Source organism: Cyprinus carpio, chromosome B5 (assembly GCF_018340385.1).
Source record: "Cyprinus carpio isolate SPL01 chromosome B5, ASM1834038v1, whole genome shotgun sequence".
NCBI classification, from domain to species: domain Eukaryota; kingdom Metazoa; phylum Chordata; class Actinopteri; order Cypriniformes; family Cyprinidae; genus Cyprinus; species Cyprinus carpio.
Genome location: NC_056601.1, coordinates 17,912,345 through 17,936,340, shown reverse-complemented (window position 1 = coordinate 17,936,340; position 23,996 = coordinate 17,912,345). Strand labels below are relative to the sequence as shown.

The 23,996-nt window shown below is 34.5% G+C and overlaps 1 protein-coding gene across 4 annotated transcripts in view; it reads left to right on the top strand.

Annotated features, from left to right (window-relative positions):
• The first annotated feature begins 360 nt into the window (after positions 1-360).
• The window catches only part of mctp1a (multiple C2 domains, transmembrane 1a), a 165,898-nt gene continuing 142,262 nt past the window's right edge, over positions 361-23,996 (top strand). For 2 of the 4 annotated variants that reach the window (XM_042724642.1, XM_042724639.1), the window contains exon 1: positions 364-1,320. In XM_042724642.1, the coding sequence (XP_042580576.1) occupies positions 667-1,320 (654 nt within the window). In that variant the 5' untranslated portion in view covers positions 364-666. Of the gene's footprint in view, positions 1,321-23,996 lie in introns of all 4 variants that reach the window. The other 2 variants (XM_042724640.1, XM_042724641.1) reach the window with 2 other exon arrangements.

Here is a 23,996-nt window from a genome sequence, read left to right as displayed (position 1 = left end):
ATTTAAAAGACAATATAATACCTCATTGTAGTTGTATTGTAGTCATTTTTTAAGTTATATAGGCTATATCTATATATATCGATATCATTAGCCTATACACACACACACACACACACACACACAATTTGTCTTTATGTTATTATTGATATAGGCTACTTCTGTTAAGGCAGTTTTGCTTATCTGTAAGTCATGTGTCTTTCCGGTGTGCCATGCACCTGTATTATTATCAGCACTTTTTATAGTAACAAACAACAACATTTAATAGCTCAATTGGCTTGTATTAACATTATGTAATATAATGACATACTGTACGTAGAGCTGTCCTGTAAAATATACACTCACCAAATTCCTTATAATTACTGACTTTCACCAGAGGGAGGCGTATCTGCAATTATGTATTCGTGCACTAGCTATTTCTTAGGTTACTGTCAGGTCATTAAGTCATTAAAGAGTGAATCAGATGCACGGTCACGTTTATTTCACAGGTAACCCTTATTGTTTGTTATTCTTCTGTTTTTTACCTTGTGTTTTCTTCTATAGGGCTATTTTATTAAATGAAAACAAATGTTCCGGTAATAGGTTTTAGTGTAGACTTCAAGGTTAATGTGCAGTGAAAGACCCTCTGAATTATGTCACTAGCAGCAGCATCATCGTCAGATAAAGTGAATGTGTCGTAAGTGCCCAAGTGTCATTTGCGATCGAGAACACGCGCTCCTGTGCGCTCGCCCGCGCGCTTCAGTGTCTCTGGCGCTCCGCGCGCTGACAGCCTGCTGCCGCTGCTGCTGCTGCTGCTGCTGGACGGGAACCATGGAGGAGAAACACAAGGATGAGAGCGCTAAAGACCCTCAATCAACGTCCTACCAGAGAAGGATGTGGAGGAATTTCCAAGAGAAGACCAAACCGTTTCTGAGCCCCAAACTGGGGTCCGAACGACGCAGCGGGGAAGGTAAAAAAGAAAGCGGGTTGTGGATGTTTAAAAGAAAGAAGAAACAGGTCCTGGATCGGGTCTTCTCGTCCTCGCAGCCCAATCTGTGCTGCTCAACTCCGCCGTCTTTCGTAGGCGACGTGACCCTGTGTGAGCAGCCGGACTCCAGCGCCGGTAAAGGGCTCGGGATCTCACCGCTGGCCGCTGCTGATGGCGCTTCAGTCAGTAAACCGGAGATTTCCGTATCCGCGCACGGAAGCCCGAAGCTGCTGGTGTCTCATCTGGTGATGTCCCAGCAGAAGAGCTCGTCCTTGGGCTCGACGTGCTTCGAGAAGCTGGTGGTGGAATCGGCAGCATCCAGTGAGGATGAGCTTGCCAAAAACGCCAGTGACCTGGTAAGTGTGGTTTTAAAACAGAAGATAACCAGGAAAGTGACCTGAGTGTGCTTTTTGCATCCTGAGAAATGATTATTTTTCTTCACGCTTCACTGTCTCCTCATTAACTGACCTGCAAATTAAATATTGTCTGGTCATCTCCCGTGTGGGACGGCGGGAAGTTAGTTTGACGTTTGACATTCATTAAACATTCGCTTGTTTATTTTTTTTTATTTATTTGCCAATTAAACTCTTTGTGGCTGTTATGTTTTGAGCCCAAACTAACTCAGATAGTCATAAATATATGCCCTTTACGTTGCAAATGGCTTAATTTCCAGGGGAAAAAATGTAAAAAAAAATTAACCATTTCAATTAATTGAACAATTTAACTACGTGACATTATAATATAAAACCAATACTAAAATGTTCAGAATTGAATTACCATTTTATGTGTTTTATAATAATTTTACAACTTTTAATGTATGCAATAATATAAATATTCAGAATATTATTCCCTATGATGCACAAGGCTTAGTTTTTCAGTTTATGCCTTTATTGTTTTTATATACAGCACTGAATCCATATTTTTCATATTTTATATACTGTATCCACTTAAATTAGTTAAACTCTGACACCATTGGAGATGAAGGTAAAAGAACTGTAAAATATTCTGAATATTATTCCCTATGATGCAGAAGGCTTGGCTTTTCTGATTAAGCCTTTATTCTTTTTATGTATAGTACTGAATCCATATTTTTCATGTTTTCTATACTTAATCCACTTAAATTAATTAAACTCTGACACCGTTTGATATAAAGATATTAAACCAACTGTAAAATATTCAGAATATTATTCTCTATAAAGCACAAGGCTTAGTTTTTCAGATTATGCCTTTATTGATTTTATATACCATACTGAATCCATATTTTTCATTTGTTTATTACACTGTATCCACTTAAATTAATTAAACTCTGACACCGTTTGATATAAAGTTATCAAACCAACGGTAAAAAGTATCTATATATTATTCCCTATGATGCAGAAGGCTTGGCTTTTCTGATTAAGCCTTTATTCTTTTTATGTATAGTACTGAAACCATATTTTTATGTTTTCTAGACTTAATCCACTTAAATTAATTAAACTCTAACACTGTTTGAGATACAGTTATCAGACCAACTGTAAAAATCTCAAAATTGTATTCCCTATAATGCACAAGTCTTGGTTTTCAGATTATTATTATTATTTAAAAAAAAAATTTACAGTACTGAACACATTTATATCCATGAAACTTGAACACCAAGTTATCACACCAACTGTATATTTTCAGATCATTAATCTGATGTTTTTTATATAGAGAACTGAACTTTTAATTTTTTTACACAGTCGTGAAATCCATTTCAATACATTAAACTGGAACACCATACATACATGCATACACATACACATACACATACACATACACACAACAAACAGGAAATAATTATATAAAAATCTGAATATATAAATGTAAATTGTGAATATATAGTTATAAGTCTGAATATATAAATTTAAATCTGAATATATAGTTATAATTTTGAATATATAAATGTATGTCTGAATATATAAATGTAAATCTGAATATATAAATATAAATTGTGAATATATAGAAGTAAATATTAATATATTTATAAGTCTGAATATATAGAAGTAAGACTGAATATATAAAAAAACAGAATAATAATCTGAAAACAGAACCGTGTGCATTATAGGGAATAAAATTTAGAGATTTTTACAGTTGGTCTGATAACTTTATCTCATATAATATGAAAAACAAAGCCTTGTGCATCATAGGGAATAATATTCTGAATATTTTACAGTTGGTTTCAAGTTCAAGTTGAGCTTTATTGTCATTCCGCTACATGTGTGGACATACAGTGGAACAAAATGTTGTGCCTCACAGGACCACGGTGCTACATTAATACAGACATACAACAATGAAGTAAAACAGTAAAAACCTATACACAACTAACCTACTGACAGATTTTGACTATAAATATACTATATATATGTGTTGTTTTTTTTTTTTTTTTTTTTATGTATTTTCTGTGTATATATTGTATATATATATACTGTGTATATATTGTATATATATATATATATATACTGTGGAACTCTTGTATATTTTAGTTTTTTAGTTATTTATTTGTTGGTTAGTAATTTATTGGATATTGATTTAGTTATTTGATGGTTATTTAATTATAGGCTATTATTTATTTTCTATTTTTTTTGTAATTCATTTATTGGTTGTTTATTTTTATTTTCTCTTTAATGGAAGCGCATTGAGTTAATTCGATTAATAAAAAATAAATAAATAAATAAAAATGAACCATTTCAATTAATTAAACAATTTAACTACGTGACATTATAATATAAAACCAATACTAAAATGTTCAGAATTGAATTACCATTTTATGTGTTTTATAATAATTTTACAACTTTTAATGTATGCAATAATATAAAAATTCAGAATATTATTCCCTAGAATGCACAAGGCTTAGTTTTTTCAGATTATGCCTTTATTGTTTTTATATACAGTACTGAATCCATATTTTTCAAATGTTTATTATACCTTATCCACTTAAATTAATTAAACTCTGACACCATTGGAGATAAAGGTATTAAAAGAACTGTAAAATATTCTGAATATTATTCCCTATGATGCAGAAGACTTGGCTTTTCTGATTAAGCCTTTATTCTTTTTATGTATAGTACTGAAACCATATTTTTCATGTTTTCTAGACTTAATCCACTTAAATTAATTAAACTTTAATCTGAAAAACCAAGCCTTGCGCAGCATAGGGAATAATATTCAGAATATTTTACAGTTGGTTTCAAGTTCAAGTTGAGCTTTATTGTCATTCCGCTACATGTGTGGACATACAGTGGAACGAAATGTCGTGCCTCAACAGGACCACGGTGCTTCATAAATACAGACATACAACAATGAAGTAAAAAAGTAAAAACCTATACACAACTTTCATACTGAAAGATTTTGACTATAAATATACTAAATATATTGTTTATATTTTTTTATATTTTTTTTGTATATATTGTGTATATATATATATATATATATATATATATATATATATATATATATATATACTGTGGAACTCTTGTATATTTTAGTTTTTTTTAGTTATTTATTTGTTGGTTAGTAATTTATTGGATATTGATTTAGTTATTTGATGGTTATTTAATTATTTTCTATTATTTATTTTCTATTTTTTTGTTATTCTTTTATTGGTTGTTTATTTTTATTTTCTCTTTAATGGAAGCGCATTGAGTTAATTCGATTAATAAAAAATAAATAAATAATAAAAAAATCTAACTACTTTTCTAATCTTTTTGTATTATATCTATTTTCTTTTCATTTATTATACAATTATAAAAAAAGACCTCTAACACTAGCTTGCTCTATTCTTTTTCTATTCTATCTGTTTTCTTTTTATTTATTTTATTATTTAAAAGCCCTTGCTACGTGTACTGCGTTTAGGCTAACTTAGACTTGTTATAGCACTTGTATATCATTGCTCTTTTGTTGTTTTTGATTGCTTCAATTGTCCTCAATTGTAAGTCGCTTTGGGTAAAAGCGTCTGCTAAATGACTAAATGTAAATGTAAATGTAAATATATAAACATTTACCTATACATAAGCTAAAAAATACAGACTATACAAATGCTTCACATAATACTATACCTATACACAGCTAACCTACTGACAGATTTTGACTTTAAATAATATAATAAATAATAATATAAATGTCTATCTATACATAAACTAAAAAAACAAAAAACAAACAAAATACAAACTATAAAAATGCTACACATTAACACTGTACCTGTAAATGTTTACCTATACATAGACTGAAAAAGAAAAATACATAGACTATACGAATGCTTCACATAATACTGTACCTGTGCAAAGAGAAGCATCGTAAGTCAAGCAGCTGGCTGGGGGACAGTGCAAGATGATTTGTAGTGCACGAGTATGTAAACACATATTTGAGTCTTGTGTGGGATTATGTACACACAGCAGTGAGTGCGAAAAGTGTCTAGTGTGCATAGAGGAGATTTGCACACACACAAAAAAAGGTTATAATGTTTCTGACAGTTTTTCTGTAATGTGGCAAGGTTGGGGGGTGTTGTGGGGTGGAGGAGGGTAGATGGTCAATGTTTCTGGAGGTAGAGGGTTTGTGTGGGGGTTTCAGAGGAGGCCGGGGTGATTTGAGTTCAGGGCTCACACATCCTGGGGGAAAAGGCTGTTGAGCAGTCTGGCGGAGTGGGCTCTGATGCTCCGGTACCGTCTTCCTGATGGTAGGAGCTGGAAGAGACTGTGGGAAGGATGGGTGGGGTCCTTCACGATACTGTTGGTTTTGCTTGAGCATCGTGTAAGGAAAATGTCCAGGATGGAAGGGAGAGGGGCATCGATGATCTTTGCAGCTGTGTTCAACTGTTTGATACCTTTCTCTCAAATAGTGTCAGAGTTAAATTAAAAGTTGGTACAGTATGTACAGCATGAAAAATATGGATTCAGTACTGTATATAAAAATAATAATGGCATAATCTAAAAAACCAAGCCTTGTGCATCATAGGGAATAATATTCAGAATATTTTACAGTTGGTTTGATAACTTTATCTCAAACAGTGTCAGAGTTTAATTAATTTAGGTGGGTACAGTATATAAAACATATGAAAAATATGGATTTAGTACTGTGTATAAAAACAATAAAGGCATAATCTGAAAAATCAAGCCTTGTGCATCATAGGGAATAATATTCTGAATATTTTACAGTTGGTTTGAGACCTTTAGATCAAATGGTGTTGCCGTTTAATGGATTTATATTATTGCATACATTAAAAGTTGTAAAATTATTATAAAACACATAAAATGGTAATTCAAAAATCGGAGCTTTGTGCAATAACAGGGATGTTTTTCTAACATTAGTATTGGTTTTATATTATAATGTCACATAGTTAAATTGTTTAATTAATTTAAATGGTTAATTTTTTACATTCATTCCGCTAGAAATTAAGCCGTGCAACGTAAAGAGCATATATTTATGACTATATGAGTTAGTTTGGGCTCAAAACATAACAGCCACAAAGAGTTTAATCGGCAAAAAAAACAAAAAAACAAAAACAAATGTCTAATGAATGTCAAACGTCAAACTAACTTTACCGCCGTCCATGACGGGTATTTAGACAGCAGTTGACATTAAACATGTTGACTGATCTGTCAATGTGTGGTGCTGCCAATTCCCTTCTTGCATACTCATTTGTGGTTTAGAGAGACTAAGAAGTAACTTTATTCATAAGATCTCACAATTGTCACATTCAGTGGCCCCTAGTATTTGGCCTCTCAAGCCACACTTCAATGTCACTGCACTAGATAACAGCATATCAAACCAATGGCACCTGCAAACAAATTCTTATAGACCTCACTAATTTTACTTTTGTTACGACCCCAGTGTGGGTCATATTGTGTGGGTTTGGTTGTCCTTTTGTTATCTGTTTTGTAGGTTGGAGTTGGAGTGAGTGACGTCATAATGACTGATGGTTTACACCTGTGTTAGAGCTGATGCCGGCAAACTAAAGCAGCTCCCTTCAGTCGTGACGGGGGTTGCTCTCCCCTCGTGCCATTTTGTTGTCTTGTTCCCGTTTTTTTGGTTTATTCTTCTACTTTATTACTTTTACTTTAATAAATGTTATTCCTTTTGCATACAACTTCAACGTGTCATTCCCTTCTTTGTCGCGGCTTGCGAGCCGGCCGTGACAAATGGGGGCTCGTCCGCTCGTTTGTTAAAGAAATTCCTGTTATTTGTCGACATGGTTTAGAAGCGTTTTTGTTGCTTTCGGTTATTTTGTAATGAACGTGGCACGTTCATTAACTGAACATAAAACCGGGAGAATGTTGTTTGATTAACGCTATTGTTTGGTAGGTCTTATTCGTCGTTTGGAAGGAAATGCGCGTTGAATTTATTTGTTTTGAGGACTTATGTTGCTGTATTGTCAGTTAGCTGTTCTATGCCGTTTTTTTAAGAGGTAAGTGATTTTGCAAATCTTATCGTGGGGAGATTATTGTTGATGTTCCCTTGTTAGGGGTAGCTGCTTGGTCCCTTTTGGAACAAGTAGGTAATGTAATTTTTGTTATTTTTTTTGTGGTGACCGTGAGTAGAGCAGTTGTCTCGGGAGCATGGCCGTGGTATGAGATAGTCGCCAGCTTGCTGGTTGCTTTTCTTGTACCAGCGGGAGTTGGTGCTTAAATACCCCTCGCCAGTAACCACACGAAGATTAGGGATGAGTTAGTTAGTTGTTTTTTTTTTTCTATAGATAGGGAAAGGGAATTTTTTTTCTTACCACGTGAGATTTGTGAATCACTATATTAATTATAACGTATATTTTAGAGGCAGTATGTCTAATCTCGTAGAAGATTTTATTGTTTCTCCCTCTGAAGCGTTACTTGAATTGTTCACAAAAGATCAGTTATTTAAGATTGCGGATCATTATGAAATCGAACTTGAAGATAAAAGATTAAAAGAGAGTACAATAAGAGAAACAATTAAAACAAAACTGATAGAACAAGCTATATTAATTGAAATGTCTGATACAGCTACTGCTAGTCAAAGCAAACCACCTGTCAACCTTTTAACTTTTGAACAACAAGAAAGGTTATTACTGTTACAGCTTGAACAGGAGCGTGTAAAATTAGAAATGGAGCGTGAGAGAAATAGAATCAAACAGACAGATATAGAGCTGCAGAAATATCGCTTGGATATGATAAGAGAAGGCAGAATGGATGATGGTTCAGATTATGCTCTTCAGGGTGCTTCTAAAATGTTTGACACAGCGGGAAATTTGCGTTTGATGCCTAAATTTAGTGAGCGAGATCCGGATACATTTTTTACCTTGTTTGAACGGATTGCGGAAGCGAGAGGTTGGCCCAGTAAGGAACGTACACTACTTTTACAGTGCGTGTTTACTGGCAGGGCTCAGGAAGTCTATTCTTCTCTTCCAGTCTCAGACTGTAACGATTATGACATCGTAAAAGCAGCAGTTTTGAAATCGTACGAGTTAGTACCAGAAGCGTATAGACAAAAATTTAGAACATTGTCCAGAGGTGTTAATGTTGCTCATGTTGAGTTTGCTAGAGAGCTCAGTATTGCATTTAATCGCTGGTGTATGGCATCTGAGGTAACCACAGTTGAGGAGTTGACTGACTTAATTGTGCTGGAACAGTTTAAGAATTCTGTACCCGCTCGTATTGCAACGTATATAAATGAGCAGAAAGCGGATACAGCTGCTAAAGCTGCTGAATTAGCTGATGATTATGTGTTAACACACAAGAGTTTTGAGTTTCGGAAAGGGGACGAATTTTTTGAAAATAAGGGAGATCATATGTCCAGAAATTCGTCTCTTATCTGTAATTACTGCCATGGTAAAGGCCACTGGAAAAATGAGTGCCCTGTGCTTAAAGCCAAGGGTAGAGGGGGAAAGGCTCTTCGCGTTAAACCAGCTGCTCTTGTGGCATCTGTGTTAAGTCCTGTTGATTCACTGGGTGAAGGATTTCCTAAATCGGGTAACCTTTTGGGAAATGGTGATTATGCGCCTTTTATCACCTATGGACATGTGTCGATGATTGGAACGGAGGTAAAAATTCCAGTAACAATATTAAGAGATACGGGAGCTTCGGAGTCTTTTATATTGGAGGATGTCTTGCAATGAAGGGATGTCTTGCGGCCGTTACACTTTTCACAGCCATTTTTGCAAATACTTTTAACTAATTAGTGTCAGCGTCACTTGAATGTATGTAGTTATTTCCCCTCAAGTTTACACAAGTATCCTAGCAGAGTGACCACGGGTGAAGTTCATCACATCAGGATTCCCATAATACATTTCCATGACTTTCCCATGATTTCTCCAATTGTTTCTAAATACTGGATAAAGGTTTTATAAAGATTGCACTCCCATCACTACGCCCCTGATCTGTGTCATGAATGATAGTCATTGCCTTAAGAGCCCTTAACAAGTGATGCTGTTAACATGTAGCAGCTTTTGTGGTTATTGCAATTGCGATACAAATGTCCCAGACGTTTGAAATGACACATCTGTCTTAATGAGGCTGTTACGTGCAACAAAGCAAACTTCTGAATATTTCTTATCTGCAATCTTACGTGCAACTAGTGCAATGATTCGAAACTGTAAAGTTTTGGCTGAAAACTGCTGCAGGTTGTCAGCTGTATTATTAGAGGCATTATTCATTTTGTGCAAATATTAATTAACAGTAAATAAATGAAATCAGCTGTTACACACTGAATGTAATCAACAGCATAAATGCGACTTTTTTCAGGTATTTGTTTTATCTGTTTTTTCAGACAATGGAAATGCAAGAGAAAGCAATAATTCATTTCATAGTAATTCTCTTATCAACAGTACTATTTTAAGTTTTAAGCATTGACCTTGCTGCAAATAAGAACCTGGTTTTTAGGCTATTAATTTATAATTTTGTGAAACTCCTGACATCATTATTGGCCCTTCATTTCATTATTTTGTGAATCCCAGCTGGTCATGTTAAAAATGAATAGACAGCAAGATCAGTGGTTGAATATTTAGAAGGTTTATGTAGGCAGTTTGCATTAGGCTTCTTATATGAAGTCTCAGATATTTTTGGAAAGATCAAAATTTCTGCACATAATATGATACAGTATGTGGGTTTGAAAAGTTCAGTGACATTGTATGCAGAGAAGGCAATGAAAGAATCAGCGACCCATTTAGCCTGATTCATGATTAGAACCTCTACCATATCTTTCCCTTCATAGCAATTATATAATACCTTACTGCCATACTGAGGTTCTGTTCTTCTGTTTGAAAATTTAACAGATAGGGCTTATTTCTCATAAAATAGAGAGACTCTTAGATATAGATCTATGCAATGTCAATGTAGAGCAGATTAGGTAAAGCCATAAGTGAAGAGTGCACACAAACACTACTGCTCATGGCAGTCCTCTTTTGCCATGTCATCACGTTTTTATTACCTCACCATGAAGGTTTCTGTCACCAGCTGAGAGTGGAAAAAGCTTCTGGCAGTCAATGAACTTTCTGGCTCTGAGAGAATAATAATTTTTACCAGTATGCTGACTTGTCTTAGTGAAGTGTCAGGGCTGCATAATCTTTAATTATTAATATTATATTGTCCATTTGGCTTAGTACACGTAGTTACTGTATATATAAAAAACACATTAAAAAATTAATTAAATAATCTAGTCATGATACTTTATGTAAGTGGGAAGCTTCACTGTTTGTATTGTTTTAAAGGGGACATCAGATGCCCATTTTCCACAAGTTTGTATGATTTTTTTAGGGTCTTCATGAAAAGTCTATAACATACTCTGGTTAAAATCTCTCAATTGTAGTGTAAAACAACACCCTTTTAACCTTGTCAAAAACAGCTGTTTTTTAGAGTAACCCGTTTCGGTGCATGTCCCTTTAAATGCTAATGAGCTCTGCTCACCCCACCCCTCTCTTCTGTGGGGTGACGAGCAGTTCTCTGAGACTGTAAACTTTAGCTGCATTTAGCCATGGAACGTGCTAACTAGCACCATATTTGGAAAGGTGATCTGCAAAGATTCATGTAATAAAAAAACGTATACTCACTTCTTCTGTAGGTAAGCCTGGATCACAAATGATTTGTGCGAACATAAACGCATTTAGGTAGATTGAGGGTACATTCCCTTCAAAAACAAAAGTAATCCACTGCGTCTTCAGTGGCTCAGATGTTGGGAGTAAATGACGACTGCTATGTTCATTCTTACATTAAACAACAATACACCTTATTCGCTTAGGAGACATTCTTGTCTACACCTGCTCCAGCATCGAAACAATGGCGGACTGTTGATAGCTCACTCAGGGTGGGTCTATGCTAAGACGGCAGTGTTTGTCAATAGTTATGGGAGGGACCAGTGCCTGTGTGATGTCAGTCTGCCAAGAATCTGTGAACGTCTTGATCTGACACAGTGCTCATGATTTTTGGGGATTTAAAAAAAGCACTGGGTGTATTTTTATCATTATAGGGTGGTCGTGTACACACAATGCCAACACACATTTATGTTAAAACACCATGTAAAATGAATTTTGCATCTGATGTGCCCTTTAAGACAGCCTGTCAGTTTGGTAGGGATTTTCAGTGACTCTTTCTGCATGCGTACAGCATTTAATTACATTCAGTAGATGGCGACAAGCAAAAGTCTTTAGATGTTATTAATTGATTCATTAATTCAAACAATTTGTCCAAATATGGATGAAAATTATTCCATGATTTACTCACCCACAAGGCATGTACATGACTTTCTTCTTTCAGTTGAATCCAGTCGGAGTTATATTAAAAATGTCCTGGCTCTTCCAAGCTTTATAATGGCAGTGGGTAGGTGTTTTTGTTTAACAGTCCAAAAGAAGTTCAATAAAGCACATCCATCTGTAATAAAAAATCCTCAAAAGGTTAGCTGGGGGGTGAATGAAGGTTTGCTGTTGTTTTTCTATGTGTTTTTGTAACGTGAATATATCGGTTTTTGGGGGTTTATATATAGTTTTCTTTTGGTTGATTTATGTGTCGTATGTGAAAACCGTTCAGGGCGGATGACATAGGATGTATGCGTAGCGCATGCTATAATATAACTCTGATTGGATTCGTTTGAAAGAAGAAAGTCATATAACAAGGATGACTTGAAGATGAGTAAATTATGGGGTAATTTTCATTTTTGGGTGAACTAACCCTTTAATTCAGGAACGAGCTAGGTGACTTTTTAATAAGTGAGTCATTGAATCATTCACTCAACCGATTCGAACAATGAATCATTCTGGAAACAACTACTGTTGTGTGCTGCTTGGACACAACTTTGTGTGGAACTATTTTCATTGGCTGAGTGAACTACCTGGGACATTATTGTGTCTAAAATGTAAGTTATTCAGTATTTACTTCTTGTTCATTTCCCTGTTTTATATAAAAGCAAATTTCATACTCTGTATCTTACATTATTGCGATTCATGCCCTGCCTATCAATAACAATCTTGCTCGCCTGTGACATTCGGAATTATTTTGACTTCTAAAGCCACTTTAGATTTTTCACCTTAGTTTTGCAAACAGTAATTTCTCAGCAAACAAAATATTTCTCAGTTCAGTTGTGTAGGCTTCAAAATCTTTATTGGTTGGCCTAATTCAGTTCTTTTGAACTTCTCATCATCTTAGATTTGACACACATGCTGCCCTATTAATGGCCATAGCTGGTCACTCAAAAGCTAATGAACCTTCACTACTCCATTCCCTCATTAGTCTTTTACATCTTTTCATTAGTCTAATGTCTACATCAAGGTAAACTAGGCTTTTACACTTTCTGGACCTTAATATATATAATGAGTAGTGTATGTAATTTGAGGTAGCTTTATTAGTCCTGTTTAATTGAATTTCAAAGCACTGCGATTAACACTTCCTCAGTCAGTTTATTTGTAGAGAGAATTTGTTTGAGTCATATTTCCTGACATATACAATGGTAAACCACAATAGGTTGTGCTTTTCTGTGACTGGAGCCCTTTGATCACTTTGATATGAATACTCCATACTATCAAAGATTCCATCAGCATCCTCCCCCAGGGGCACATAGGAAATGATCTGAAATGTGTAAACCACATAACATCAGAAATAATTTTCTCACAGGCTGCTTGGCTTACTGTTGTAGTGTTTCTCTGCCTGGAGCAGAAGTGCCAGTGTAATATCCTCATGCCCTGCATAAATGAGATGGACACACATGCCAGGATGACTCAGTTTTTTTTTTCTAAATCTATTGACTGTGAAGGGTTGTTATCTCATATCCTTGTGTTGAGATTGGGGTTGTAGATAAGACTAACAAGACACTGGCAGTAAACCAAGGTTTATCTTCGTGAGCAATTCTTCAAGTTGAGTCCTTTGTTTTTGTTGTGTTGTGTTTTACAGGCTTGGATATTAATTTCAAAAAGTGGAAATTTACCAAATATTTTTTTATTTATTTTTTTGCTGCTTATTTCAACCAAGCAGTCAAGTGTTCACATGATCTAAATAGCCACTGCTTTTAGATGCCTTTGCTACATTATGTGGCAGGCATCCTTCTCTGTTTGCATGCATTCAAAAGATGTGTATTCTGGTAATTTACTTATCAGCTGCAGTTATTTTATAATATATTATAGTAATATGGCACTTATCCCACGAGACGAGACGAGACACAAGACTGGTTTCATGAGAATGGGTTAAGACAACATTTTTAAACTTTTTTAAAGAAATCCTCAATGATGAAATATATAGGGAAAAATTGTCTTTTATTCGACTGAAAAACACAAAATGTAAAAAAATTTAGCTGCATTTTGAAATCAAATTGTACTTTATGAAATTAAACATCTATTTTAATAAATTTTATGCAGGTATAAACAACATGTAAACACTGCAAAAGGTTTTGCCACAAACTCAACTGACAGGCAAGTAATTGCACAAAATTATATAGTATACACAAAAATAAATAATAAACAACACAAATTAAATTCCTTTAAAGTAGCAGTCAGTCAAGTTTATTATTTAGTAAACTGATTTCCATTTTAATAAAAAAAGTGTTTTTTTTTTCATTTAATGTTTCTCAACTCCTTTTTAATAGTATATACATTTTCACATCAATTTATTAAGTTTAACAAAAAGTACATGTTTAGGGCCCTATGAAATGTTTTATTTTTTCTCACTATATTATTTGTATTTTTTATTGTTACCAAAGTCAGTGTTTTAGCATGTCTAACTATTTGAATGCATAATACAACTTAATTTATTCATTGTATTTTTTATTTAATTTGTTTTTTTTTTTTTTTTTGTGGCCTTATGAATTTTTTTTTCCTCAGAAATTTTTCTGGTTATCAAATGAAGGTATAAAACATTAATTTCATAATTTATCATTTAATTATTGAAAATTAAGCAAACTTTATTTTTTGGCAAACTAATGGGATTTACTATTCAAATTAAAACCTGGAAGAAATGTTGTTTGATTATTCCTTTAAAATAATGTTTTGTTTAATTTTAGTAGTGAATAAAACTTTTAAAAGTGTTAAAATTTTAGTAGTGTTATTTTACTAATAGTGCTACTGATACTTTCTGCTCCACTCTTACATCTTGTTTAGACACTGTTTGCTGCTGAAAGGGTGTGGTGCAAATCCAAAAATACTACTGACCTTAATGTGTATCAATCACTCCTCTCTTCCATCTCTGCTAATGTCTCCACTCCTAAAAGGACATACTACCTTAACAAAATTAACAATTCGTCTAACTCTTGCATGCTTTTTAAACCATTTTCCTCGCTCCTTTGTCCTCCTCTTCCCCCTCCTGCATCAACTCTAATAGCTGACGACTTTGCCACATTTTTCATTAATAAAATTAAAAACATCAGTGCGCAATTTTCCACACCACAATCCGTCAGGCACATCTTACCAGCAAACATACACTCATTCACCTTCTCTTCACTCTCTGAGGCAGAAGTCTCCAAACTCATCCTTTCTAATCATCCTACTACTTGTCCGCTTGATCCTATTCCATCGCATCTCCTTCAAGCCATTTCTCCTGCAGTTGTACCTGCACTCACTCACATCATTAACATATCCCTCCACCCACCCTCAACCCATCTTTTTTAGAGAACTACAGACCAGTTTCCCTTCTTCCTTCCATTGCAAAACCTCTTGAACGAGCTGTGTTCAACCAAGTCTCTGCCTTTCTCACACAGAACAACCTCCTTGACAGCAACCAGTCTGGCTTCAGAAGTGGACATTCAGCTGATACTGCCTTGCTCTCAGTTGTTGAAGCCCTAAGACTGGCAAGAGCGGAATCCAAATCTTCAATACTTATCTTGCTTGATCTGTACACTGCTTTTGACATGGTTGACCACCAGATCCTCCTGTCAACCCTACTAGCAAAGGGCATCTCAGGAACCGCACTCCAGTGGTTTGAGTCTTACCTCTCAGATAGGTCCTTCAAAGTATCTTGGAGAGGTGATGTGTCTAAGTCACAACATCTAACTTCTGGGGTGCCTCAGGGCTCAGTTCTTGGACCACTTCTCTTCTCTGTCTACATGGCATCATTAGGTTCTGTCATTCAGAAACATGGCTTTTCATATCACTGCTATGCTGATGACACTCAACTCTACCTCTAATTCCATCCTGATTATCCAACGATAGCTGCTCACATCTCAGCTGGTCTAACATAAATATCTTGCTATATGAAGGACCATCCCCTTCAACTCAAACTTGCCAAGACAGAACTGCTTGTGGTTCCAGCAAACCCATCTTTTCATCACAATTTCACCATCCAGTTAGGCACATTAACCATAACTCCTTCAAAAACAGCCAGGAACCTTGGAGTTATGATTGACGATCAGCTGACTTTCTCAGACCACATTGCTAAAACTCTCCGGTCCTGCAGATTTGCTTTCAAGAAGATCAAGAAGATCAGGCCTTTTCTTTCAAAACATGCTGCACAACTCCTTGTTCAAGCTCTTGTTCTGTCCAGGCTGGACTATTGCAATGCTCTCTTGGCAGGTCTTCCAGCCAGTTCTATCAAACCTTTACAATTAATCCAGAACGAAGCAGCAAAATTAATTTTTAATGAGCCAAAAAGAATGCACGTCACACCTTTGTTCATCAATTTGCACTGGCTACCAATAGCTGCTTGCATAAAATTCAAGGCATTGATGTTTGCCTACAAATCCACCACTGGCTCTGCACCCCTATACCTAAATTCATACTTCAAACTTACGTGCCCTCTAGAAGCTTGCGTTCTGCAAGTAAACGTCGCTTGATGGTGCCATCCAAAAGAAGCACAAAGTAACTTTTACAGACTTTTAAATTAAATGTTCCCTCCTGGTGGAATGACCTGCCCAACTCAGTCCTTAGCCATCTTCAAGAATCGGCTAAAAACACATCTCTTCCATCTTTATTTGACCCTCTAACTTAAGCACTCACTATTCTTATTCCATTCTTAAAAAAAAAAAAAAAATCTAACTAGCTTTCTAATCTTTTTGTATTCTATCTGTTTTCTTTTCATTTATTATACAATTAACAAAAGCAAAAAAAAGACCTCTAACACTAGCTTGCTTTATTCTTTTTCTATTCTATCTGTTTTCTTTTTTATTTATTATATTATTTAAAAGCCCTTGCCACGTGTACTGTGTTTAAGCCAACTGAGACTTGTTATAGCACTTGTATATCATTGCTCTTTTGTTGATTTTGATTGCTTTCATTGTTCTCATTTGTAAGTCACTTTGGATAAAAGTAATAATAATGTAGTAGTAATGTAAAAATAATGTAGTAGTAGTAATAGCAGTAGGCTGTGTACATTCTATTGTTATTTCAAACCAGACTTTTATTTTGACGGGTTGCCGTGAATACCTTTACAGTTCTGTGTATGTGATATGACTCTAGTTTTACTCAAATCAAACGGTAAAATGCTTATGAAGTGACTCTCAGAGCAGTTCTGGAGATGTTGCTCATGTGTTTACGTCCTCATTTAGTGAGACGGCAGACGCTGAAATCACCACAAGCGTCATGCGCGCTTCAGTGTGTGTGTGTACACCGCGCGTCTGTGCAATTCATTAACAGAGACAGGCAGAACATGCAGGATTCATATTTAAATCGACTTTTGCGGCTTTATATTTACAGATACTAGTCCATATCGTGATTTGATTTAAGTGTAATGACCTACTTTTGGTTAACTAATTCAAAATTTGAGAAATTCCGTGACATTCCGCATTAAACTGTGAATTCTGCTTTTATGACTGGATAAAGACTTCACTGCGTAATTTTCCCGCTTATCATGTGGCCACTAAGGAGTTAAAAGAGTGAAATAGACTTGATGTCACAATCAGCCTTGGCATTTTTGGTCCAAACAGCCAAACCCATGCCACCACCCATATATGAAAAGAAAATGCTGTTGAAACTTTTTGAAAGACAGTCTGAGATACATTCATAAAAACTTCCACCCCAAATTCAATATTTAAGATTTTCTTCAAATATTTTGAGCATCGCGAACAGTGAGTTTGCTGCGCCTGTACAATATTTTCTCCACTAGCATGTTTATTCTTGTGTCCCATCTCTGGCCTCTGTTAATTTCCTGGTTATAGACTTGTAATATTTAAAAATATTTACAGGGCTGAAGCAATACAGTACAAACCAAAGGGCTTCTGTCTCTGCATGGGCCAGTCCTTGGCCCAAAAAAAAAAAGACCCTGTATCTGCCCCAAAGTGCGTCAACCCACCGGGAAATGGTATGTCAGATTGCTAATCCAGCCTTGATCACAAGTCATGATACACTCCAAGAAAAGTCTGTAAAAAATATGGCCCAGGGTTCTGTGTTAATATAAGGGAATTTTAACTCAGATTGTTTTACTCATATTTTGAATTACGCAAATGTTTAGTACTTTGCACATTCTTGTGGTGGCATCAGCCAATCAGCGTTGTCATGACATAATTTTTCTGTGGTTTGTTAGTCACATGGCATTTAAAGCTCAGGTGATTTACTCTGGCTTCATGAGCAAAAATGGCAAAGACTAAACCCAAAGAGATATTCTTTATAAAAGTTAAGACTTGTCCATGCCTTCCTAAAATGTCTTGTTTAAACACGCCCCCATGTCTACATATGTCACTGTGTGGAAAGATTTGCATAAAACCGCCCAAATGTTCACGCAAAGAAAGAAGGCGTAATTTTGATTCTTGCTGTAGTATTATTGCTGCCACCGCCACAATGTTGTGGAGACACTCTGTGTTTCATTGTGAAAGCGAAATTACTTTGTTTGGTCTTCCAAAAGAGGACACAACTAGAAATCAGTGGTTAAGTTGTATTTACAACACTGTTCCAGAACAGTTCAACCCAAATATTTAGATGTGTGCAGCACATTTTACGGAGGACTGTTTCCTGGGAGAGTAGGCTACAATGGCAACTTTGCAAGGACAGTCTGGTGCTTCTGACTCACAGCCTGTAAGTACATTTTCATATTTATAGAATTTGCCACTTTAAAACGCGAGTTTTGAGCAGTGTAGAGTAGCGCTTGTAGAGTATTGGTTTTACTGTTTTTTTATTGTAGTGTCATTTTTGTGACAGGATTGAGGTATTCGGCCAATCACAATGCACTGGAAATATATATATATTTACACACACATATTTGAATAATTAAAAAAGCATTTTAATTGTTCTGTCAATGAGATTTTCTTGAACTCATTAATCAAGTCAATGAAGAAAAAAAGGTTCATCTTTTCTTTTTAAAATTAATTAATTAATTATGGCAGACAATTAATAAATATTTTGACATGTAATTGGTTTAATACTTAATTGTCAACTATTTATATAATTATTTAATCAGAAATTAGGTCTGTTCTCTGTGTAATCTATATGTTCATTAGACTGCACTAGGCTCTTCTGTTGGCCTGTTGAAAGCATATGAAGTGCTTGCACTATAAAACCATTTTTTGCTTTTATTTTTTTATCAAACAGTGGCTAACAAATTACAGCATGAAAGGCCTTCATGGGGTTATTTTACATTAAAGAAAACTGTAATTTAACCCTACACATCGCTAGTCTGTTGTCTGGTGTTTGTGGTATGACAACATGTTTAGAGAGGAACAGGTGAATATTTACAAGATAAAGGCGTCTCTTTATTAAATGTTTTAACATGGTAATTCAGCAAATAATTTGCAGTTCAATGGAAGTTATCAAGAAGAGATGGTCTAAATGCACTTGCAAATGAAGCTGTATGAAACACATCTCTGCTTCTCATGTGAATATGTTTGTATGTCTCTTAAAAGGGCTAATGAATGTGCATGAGCCGTATGCTATAAAGGGCAGCAGTGTCTGTCATTGGGTTCAGTGAGCATTAGGTAGTCCCACTGGATAAAATGTGTTTTGGATTTCCCTATTGTCATCAGAACAACCGTGGTGTGTATGTGCTGTTGCAGGACGTGTTGATCCAGAATGGAGTGTGTAAGTACCTAATCCAGGCCACTGTGTGTTTGTCTGCTATAGTGAAGCTCAATATCTACTTATTGTTTTGTAGAAGTTGTGAACAACAGTAATTAATTGTGGGGTTCTCTGTAGAAAATAAGGACATTCTGATTCTGATTTCAAAATAGATGCTTGTGAAACGGTAATTTATTACCACAGATGCAATCTGAAGTCACTCTTGTGATAATCTGTGATAACTTGTTTATATAAGTAGAAGAAATCATAGGAAATGTTGCAGAGACGAAGCCTTTGGAAATATTGTTTTACTTGCAGTGCTATTATTGCTTATTTGTGTGTGTGTGTGTTTTTTTTTTTTTTTTAAATAGAAATATGAATAATATACTGTAATATACACTTTTAAAAATAATGGTTTCATAAAACTTTATAAAACACAAATGGTTGCTTAAACATTCATTGAAACTTCCAGTTGCACAAAAGGTTCTTCATAGTGGGGGAAAATTTATTTAGATTAATATTGGCATCATCTAATTTATCTTTAGAAATATTTTAAAAATAAAAATGCTTAAAAATGTATTTAATAACACGTTTAAATATAATCTTTAGCTAATATCAAAATGAATGTTAATTTTTCATGTTGTACTTTATAATATTGTGATACCTATTTGCAGCATTTAAAACGATTCTGTTATCTCAGATGTGGGTTTCTTGTGGTTGCAATGGGAGTTTTTAAGAAAAGATGCTTGCCAGGCAAAGGTTTTAACCTATAATCCACTGAACAAACTGTACTTTTAACCCTTACAGCCTTGTTTCATTCTTGAATATGGTCACATCCTTGTTTTGTCAAATTGAATATGGTCTATTGTGGGCTGGTCTCTGAGGAAATAGCAGCTGTGGCAACATGATCTTAATCTGTAAATTTCTTGGTAATGACTGATAGTGGTAGTAATAGTGTTGCAGTGATGTAGTGTTATTAAGTTAAGTTGCATCGTAGGGGTGTTTAGCTGCACTTTCACACCTCCATATATATATATATATATATATATATATACATATATATATATATATATATATATGAAACAGTCCTTCTACTCTCACGCTCTTAAAACTTAATTTTATCACATGATTTGAAGATTGCATCACACACCATGGATTTATATCAATTAAGAATATAAAGATTAAAAAGTAATGAGCAATGAGAGACGCATAGTCTTCTTGAAGCTAAATAGTATATAAACTATAAACTGTATAATTAAATGCTGACCTGTTCACCACTGTGTGAAATATCAGTTGGACAGGGCTGTTTGTAAAGAGGCAAATGTGATTTGGGTTAGGTGACATGTCTGTGTTATTTAAAGAGATACAGTAGTTAACCCAAAAATGAAAATTCTACCATTAATTACTCACACTCATGTCTTTCCAAATCTGTAGTACCTTTATTTATCTTCAGCATAAATTACGATATTTTTGATGAAATCTGAGATTTTTCTGACCCTCCATAGACAGCAATGCAACTACCACGTTTAAGGCCCAGGAAGGTAGTACGGACATTGTTAAACTAGTCAATGTGACTCAGTGGTACAACCTTAATTTTATGAGTCTGCAAGAATACTTTTTGTATTGTACTTTCTGCGCAAAGATTTCATCAAAAATATCTTAATTTGTGGTCTGAAGATGAACGAAGGTCTTACAGATTTGGAATGACATGAAGGTGAGTAATTAATGACAGAATTTTCATTTTTGGTTGAACTATCCCTTTAACTTTTTATGTTAAAACTAATATTTACACATGTTAAGACATTTTTGGGAAATACAAGAAGTTGAAGGTGAGAGGATGGTTCTCTTTTTGCTGAGCTTTTAATAATAATGGTAATATTATTTAATAGTATCCATTTGTTTATTTTAAAATAGTCTCTGCTTGTAAGAGAGAAAGAAAAATGGCAATATGCTTGTGGGTGGTTTAAGTTCACAAGTTGGTCAACTCTGTGCTCATATTAATGTGTAGATGTCTTTATGGTCGGTTAATAGCTATGATTTTTTTGTGTCGATGCTAATTTACATATTTGCATAAACTTTCACTTCAAGGCATCAAAGTATGCTAACAGGCCTGTTTCATGTGGCTTTATTGGGACAAACACAGAGGCAAACCTTCCAGAGAAATAAAAGTGCCATTTAAAATGTCCTAGAATTACCTCAAAGAAAGCATTTTTGCTAGATAAGAGCAGACGTCTACTTGAAATTAGACTGGAGGTCCACAACAGTATTTAAGGTCACAGTCACAGAGAGACTCTGTGCTTTTGTTTCCTTATTCCTACTTGACCTCTGTTTCCAACCATATTAGCTGGCACATTACATTACTGCTAATGTGCATGAAACTGAATTTCGAGTTCTGTCACAGAGTAGTTCTCAAAAACTGTGTAAGTAGTTAAGTATTTGCATGTTTTAGCTAAAATCAGAAATGTACAATAACAAATGTAAAAACAAATCCTGCTGCAAGCAGCAATTAGGGGCAAGCACTACAGAGCCAGAATGAGGAGCAAGCATGGCATGGAGGAGAAGAACAAACACAACAATGAAGAAAATACATTTTAATGTGATTTTACGCAAACTGTCTGAAAAGTCATAAATTCAGTCATTAGTGATTTAATAATTTAATGGTTTATATATTTTGACTAGTGCTGGGCAACGATATTTTTTTTTTTTTAGTTGTGATTAATCACACGATTTTTTGAGATTAATTGTGATTAAGTGCATTGTTAAAAAAATTCAATAATGAAATCAAAAGTAGTGTATTGTGCACTTTTTTCATTTAAAAGTACTGCTATACGAACAAAAGTGCAATAACATTTGGTTTGCAAACTTTAAACAAATAATGTGCTTTTTATTACAGCAGTATTCCTTTTACATAGTAGCAGTTAAATAGTTCTTGTAAATCTTAACTTAAACATTAATGTAATCAAATTAAATATAAAACCAAAGCTATTTGCCAATTGCCAGAGCATTAATGTTTTTATAGAAAATATTTTATAGTTATACCACAAGTTATGCTCAGAGTCCAGAGCCTTGATCATAACATTATAACAGGCACCTTCCGAGTAGAGACCTTCATTTTCATACCTGATTTTTAAAATTGATTAATTTCCAAAGCGCCAACACGGAATGACACATGCGTCTATTTGTCACGACTGTAAAGCGAAGGAGCAAAAGAATGCGGGAGTCAATTTCCGCGAGTAAAAATGAGATATAAGTTTTCTCTGCTTGAAGTGTGGCAGTCACACTTTTCAAAGTGAGTAAGTAAACACATAAATACATAGTTTGACCAATTCATACATCATTATAGTGGTTCAGTACTTGTGATTCAGTATGATTGCATACTGTGATTCAGTAAGATTACTTTCAGATCAGAAGTGAACCATATCAGAGTTGACCACCCTTTTTAGGTGGACTCCGGTACTGTATGGTTCGCAGGTGTGCATCTGAGTTCAGAAAACATTTTTTAATTTTGGACTGAACAATCACTTTAAATATAATGAAATTTGATGTTCATTCACATCAGATAAGGACTCTAAATGTTCTAGAAAAAGCCATTTTATTTAGTTTTATTCCCCTGATGGATGACACTATGTTTAGATCACATGACCAGCTATGTCATATAATTGACACTAATAATAGCACTATATGAAACAAACATATTGCTTTTAGCCAGCTGTCATATTACCCAATATAACTCAACAGCCTTGCTATCAATCGTCAGAAGTTGTTCATGCATCCACATCAATAGCTGTCAGTATAAAGTACAAGACTATTAAAGCTGATAGGACAAATAAGATACAGCTAAATACATGCCTTTAAGGCCTAATAATGATTTAAAGGTTAGATTTCCAAATGTTACATTCAGTGTTTCTCAATATTAGACTACCTAATGTGTAATAAAAAACAAAGAACATCCAGGCATAGGGATGTTATAAAATACAGTCAATCAAACATATGGAAAAAATACACTGCTCAGTTTAAATATGTAGTAAAATCTGTTCTATTAAGTGTTATCACCATACTGCCGTGATGTTATGCGAAACATTTTGTTTTACGTGGATATTGAAACGCGAGTGAAGTAGGCTACATAATAAATAATAATTTGGCATTCAAATATATAGCGAATACGGAAACATTTGATTTTGTGTCAAATGAGAGACCCAATGTTGGTTTCAGTTTTGTTTTAACCTAAATTAATTCGTTTTGGCTTGGCGTTTATATTGCTATAGCTTCTTATATTTTTAATTTTTGTTTTTTTTCTAAATACTGTTAATTGAAAGGATTTGTTGTGGAGTGAGGGGAACTAAAATAGCCTAGCTATGTTTACAGTGTTTATTATAATGTTTGTAAACATTAGGCCTATTTCTAAATAAATAATAAAATGTGACTTATACGCGACTTAGGCCTATGTTTTTTATCTCTCTATAAAAAAACACAATTTGTTTATACGCGTAGCATATTTTAACCATGCAGCAAACCTTTTTAAATATTTTGATAAATTACTGAAAATAAATAAATAAATGACGTTTTAAACTGTTTAACTGATTGTATTAATCGGTCAAAATTCTTAACGGTCGGTTAACGGTTAACCGGTTAAACTGAACAACCTTATCCAGGCAGTCTTTT